The 4,410-nt window shown below is 35.2% G+C and overlaps 1 protein-coding gene across 1 annotated transcript in view; it reads right to left on the minus strand.

Moving 5' to 3' along the window:
- Positions 1-2,196, minus strand: part of LOC138239381 (galactose-specific lectin nattectin-like) — a 26,074-nt gene extending 23,878 nt beyond the window's left edge. Inside the window, exons 1-2 of the mRNA XM_069190836.1 lie at positions 2,136-2,196; positions 57-187 (exon numbers count right to left, since the gene is read on the minus strand). Of these exons, the coding sequence (XP_069046937.1) occupies positions 57-187; positions 2,136-2,196 (192 nt within the window). The remainder of the gene's footprint in view (positions 1-56; positions 188-2,135) is intronic.
- Positions 2,197-4,410: the final 2,214 nt, after the last annotated feature.

Consider the following 4,410-nt stretch of genomic DNA (forward strand, 5'->3'; position numbering starts at 1 on the left):
CAGTTTCAATTATACCAGCTTTCACCCCTCCCAGTCACTGTCACAGCAGTACATACCTCAACATCAGCCCAAGTCTTCTGTGTTCCAATGTGTTTGAAGTAGCGGTCTCCAAAGCTCAACCAGCCCGGAGGACAGGGACACAGGCACAGCTCACCACTAACTCTACTGCTCCCTCGTCTCCCTGAGACTGAAGAACAGAATCAGGGTCAAGCAATGGTAACAAAATCACACAGAGCTAAAACAAACTACTTTAATTTCAGATGAAAAGATGAAAGAAAAAACTTTTCTCATGAAACAAAGATTCTTAGATTTTGCAGCCCCTCCACCAAAATCAAGGAAGACTCGCCCCCACCTCACCTAATTCATGCATATTACACTGCTAGTGTTTGAGGAACAAAACAAGGTATATCTTTTTGAAAATCTATTTTAAATTATTAGATAAATGTATGTCAACATAACATAATATCCAAAAAAGGCTCAAGTATGCTAAAACATTAACAATTATTCCAAATTGTAATAATTGTTAGATAATAGAGTGTTTGCCCAGCACTTCTTATTACTCTGATTATATGATTATTCTAAAATTTGCATCCAAATCATTCTGGTGTCATTATCTGATATTTACTATTAGATTGATTTCCATATTTGAAATATATGAGAAAACATTAGCAGACAAGTCTGACTTACAAGCTACAACCCAGCTTTGACACTTGATTACTCTGTGACGAACCAAGAGTTTTTAATGCAGTACTGTATATACATTATTGAAAACTGGAAGGACTCAAGCAAAACTCAAGGATAAGAGCTTTATTTATGTTCTTTTATAAATCAATTAGGACAAAATCAATCACTCTTGTATATTTATTTTTTATCTTGGGATATTACCTCTTCAGTGGTAAATACTTAATGTTATTTTTTTTTGTTTTTCATTTATAAACTATTACAAAAGTATGCAAGCTGGTGTCAGAATTATATTAACTAGTTGAAAAGGTTTAGGTATTGCCTAACTTCAAATTTTCTAAGCAACATCCACCCAAAAGCCGTATTATTTTCACCACTATTTTTTTCCATTGCTTTTATGTAATTTTCATTTATTTTTTAACCCTCAGCACGGGAATGATGGGGAATGTATAACCGTTTTTCTGCAATAAGCAGAGTCACCTGCCTTTATAAAAACTGAAAGTCCCACAGTGCCCATAGTAGCACTATCAAGGTATGAAGGAAGGAGACAGCTCTCAGTAGTAATATTGAAAGCTAATAATATACTTGTCAAGCCACAGAGATCTCTGTTGCACAGAACAACTCTTGACTCAAGCCCACTCAATCCCATTAGTAGTCAAACCAATTTGTTTCAACACAAAGAGATTGCAGACATAATGACTCAGTAATGAACCAATAAAACCTGATCATCGTGAAATAATATTTGATATTCCTTGGAATTACTTTTTCCCATTGTTATGTAATGTTTTATTCACACTGCATATGAAATTTGAGGAGTTCTCCCGTAATTCATTTTGTTTCAGAGATGTGCACTCATTGTACTGACTGGAGAGGTAAACAATATAAAGACGACGTTTAAATTTAACAAACCAAGTTGTGAAACATAGCAACAGTTTACAAAATTTCACCACTAACTTAGCAGTCATTTTAACACATGCTGTATAATTTAGAAAATAAAAAGTGGATTCATGGCACTGCTTAATTGTGGGAGTTGCAAATGATAGATTTTAAATGTATTACAAATAAGCTAATAGCACTCAGTCACACATTAATAAAAATGTACTGTATATATACTGTAATGTATAAAATGTATAATGTTTAAAAACTACATTTTGTTATTTTGTATCTGTGGTATTTTTCATAATTAGACATGTATTCATTAGGACAGGTCATTCTCTTATCCAGTTATTAATGCCCTATTGAAGATTTTTTTAAAATAAAATAAAATGAATAGCTCATGATCAGACCACTGATTTCAAGGGAAGTGAGGGAATTTTCTCAAAAGCTGCTGTGATTAGGTTTATGTACAGTACATGAATTGGGCAAATATTTGGCTAGTTTTGCTGGATCATTTCATCAACATAACTGTTTGTAATAAGGTACAGGCTGCTTTTAAATAGTATTGGGGCTCCTACCTGAATCCACATTGAACACGAGGACAATGCAGAGCGGAGCTGATATAGGAAGACGGATCATAGTGACTCTCCTACACAAAGATTCAGAGATACAGGAAAAACATTGGTTCCTGACTGCCAAAGACCTACATTAAGAGACCATCTGTTTCAATTAATGATCTGAGGTTATTAATAATTATTAGTTGGTCAGAGAAGGCTTATTATTCATTCTATCTATTGGTTAATGAAGATGGAGTTGTTCAATATTCATTCTCTCATGTTATTTGGAATATGGCATTCCCTCTACATACAACCATAATGTATAATGGATGAATGGTTATTTGTGTAACTCTTCAGAAGTCTATGGACTTGCAGAAAGTTCATTTACTGGGTACTAATCCTTAGTCCTTGTTGAAGGGAATCATGTGTATGAATCACTCTACTTTCAGCTCTAAAGATCCACACACAATTACTGTATATGGAAAATTGTCAGACAGATAAAATTCAAGCAAGTGAGCATGTCTCTCTTACCTGTAGGAAGCGTCTCAGCAGTTGTCTTTCTCTCTGTGCTGATGGTAGCCAGAGTCTGTTGCTCAGCACTTACAGTGTATCCAGTTCAATGAGGCTGGGTGCAAAAACTGGCTGTTGACAGGGAAAGCACACAAATTAAACATCATCAGTGATGAACCTATGAAACATGATCATCATAAAATAATATTTGAGATTCCTTAGAAATATTTTTTTCCTATTGTTCCTGTTTTATTCAAACTGCATATGAAATTTGAGGAGTTCTCCCTTAATTCATTTTGTTTCAGAGATATGCACTCATTGTACTGACAGGAGAGGGGAGGAATAGAACAGGTGTAGGTTGTGAAACATGGCAAGGTTTACAAAATTCCACCAATTTAAGTGAAGTTAAGGTTCAAATTTTATAAATGCTTATGAATGAAAAAAAAGTGAATTATTTACTTTAGCGTGGTCTTAGCATTAACGTTCTTCCACAAACACAAATTGACTTTGTGAAAAAACACTAAAACAATATTATGCACTAAATGTTCTAAACTCTCCTATGTTTAGAGAAAATGTAGGCTGTTATCGAGTCGGTCTCTAATGAATGTGGGTAATGAATTCCTAAGATGTGAAGGTTCTGGTCTTGATCAGATAAATGAAAACAGAATCATAATTTATGAGATTAGGACTGTAGTCATAAATACATCCTTACATAATCAGGAGCCAGACTGTTCAGCACCTCATGCATAAGGAGAAGAACCTTAAATTCCACTAAATTTTAAATAGGAGCCAGTTCAATTAATAGAAGATGGGAATTATATATTAATGCAGAAGATTTTTAGTTTAGCTTAGAAGAAGTCTCAGCACGTTGTACGTTGCACGGCATTGAAGTACCCTGTCCATCCATCTGATCGAAATCAGGGTCGAGGGAGAGCTGGAGCCTACTCCACCAAACAACAGATACAAAGCAGAATAGACAGACACAGACACAAACACAGACACGCATGCACAGAGCAGAATGTTGAAGCGTCAGGAAAAGATTAGACAATAAAAACAACTTTGGATCTCACATTTTCCAGTTCAATTTTGAGGCCTTGTCTTGATTTCTTTTTGCACCCTGCTGTCTTTGTTCATGAGAAATCATCCACAAACTCTAGAGAGGTCATCATCAGAGTGTAGGTCTTCTGCTGTTTGAACAGGGTCCACTGACTGCTTCTGGAGTTGTCTAATGTGGTGTTTGTCATGGTCCAATCTATGATGAAAAGGAAGAGGATTGGAGAGATAATGAAACTTGGGCTCAATCCAGATTTCACAAGGCACCACTCAGACAGAGTGTTATCCATGATAACGCTCAAAGAATTAGAAAATTCATAGAATTTGAATGTCACAATCTTTAATGGGATTTCATAGAAATTAAGTATCTTGCAGAGAGTTTTTCGATGAATGATATCAGACACCTTTCCGAAATCCACAAAATTGATTAACAAAAGTGTGTTCCATTCTAAATGCTGCTTGTTCCTGCTTCAGCCTGATGTCAATCGCTGCCTTTTTCCTATAGAGCAGAATTCTACAGAAGACTTGGAATAGATAGAAAGGGGATTCCTCACCAGTTATCAATTCTCCAAATTGTCTTTTTTGGGGATTTGCAATATTTTATTTGCAATATTTGCAATAATAGTGATTTTGACTTCATAATATGTCAGGACGCTTGGTGTCAATGTTGAAGATTTTGTTTGTTTCTGCCAAGTGTCTGAGAGGTGAGAGGCTAATAATATCCATTATTTAG

The sequence above is a fragment of the Lepisosteus oculatus genome, chromosome 6 (genome assembly GCF_040954835.1).
Source record: "Lepisosteus oculatus isolate fLepOcu1 chromosome 6, fLepOcu1.hap2, whole genome shotgun sequence".
Classification (NCBI taxonomy): Eukaryota; Metazoa; Chordata; class Actinopteri; order Semionotiformes; family Lepisosteidae; genus Lepisosteus; species Lepisosteus oculatus.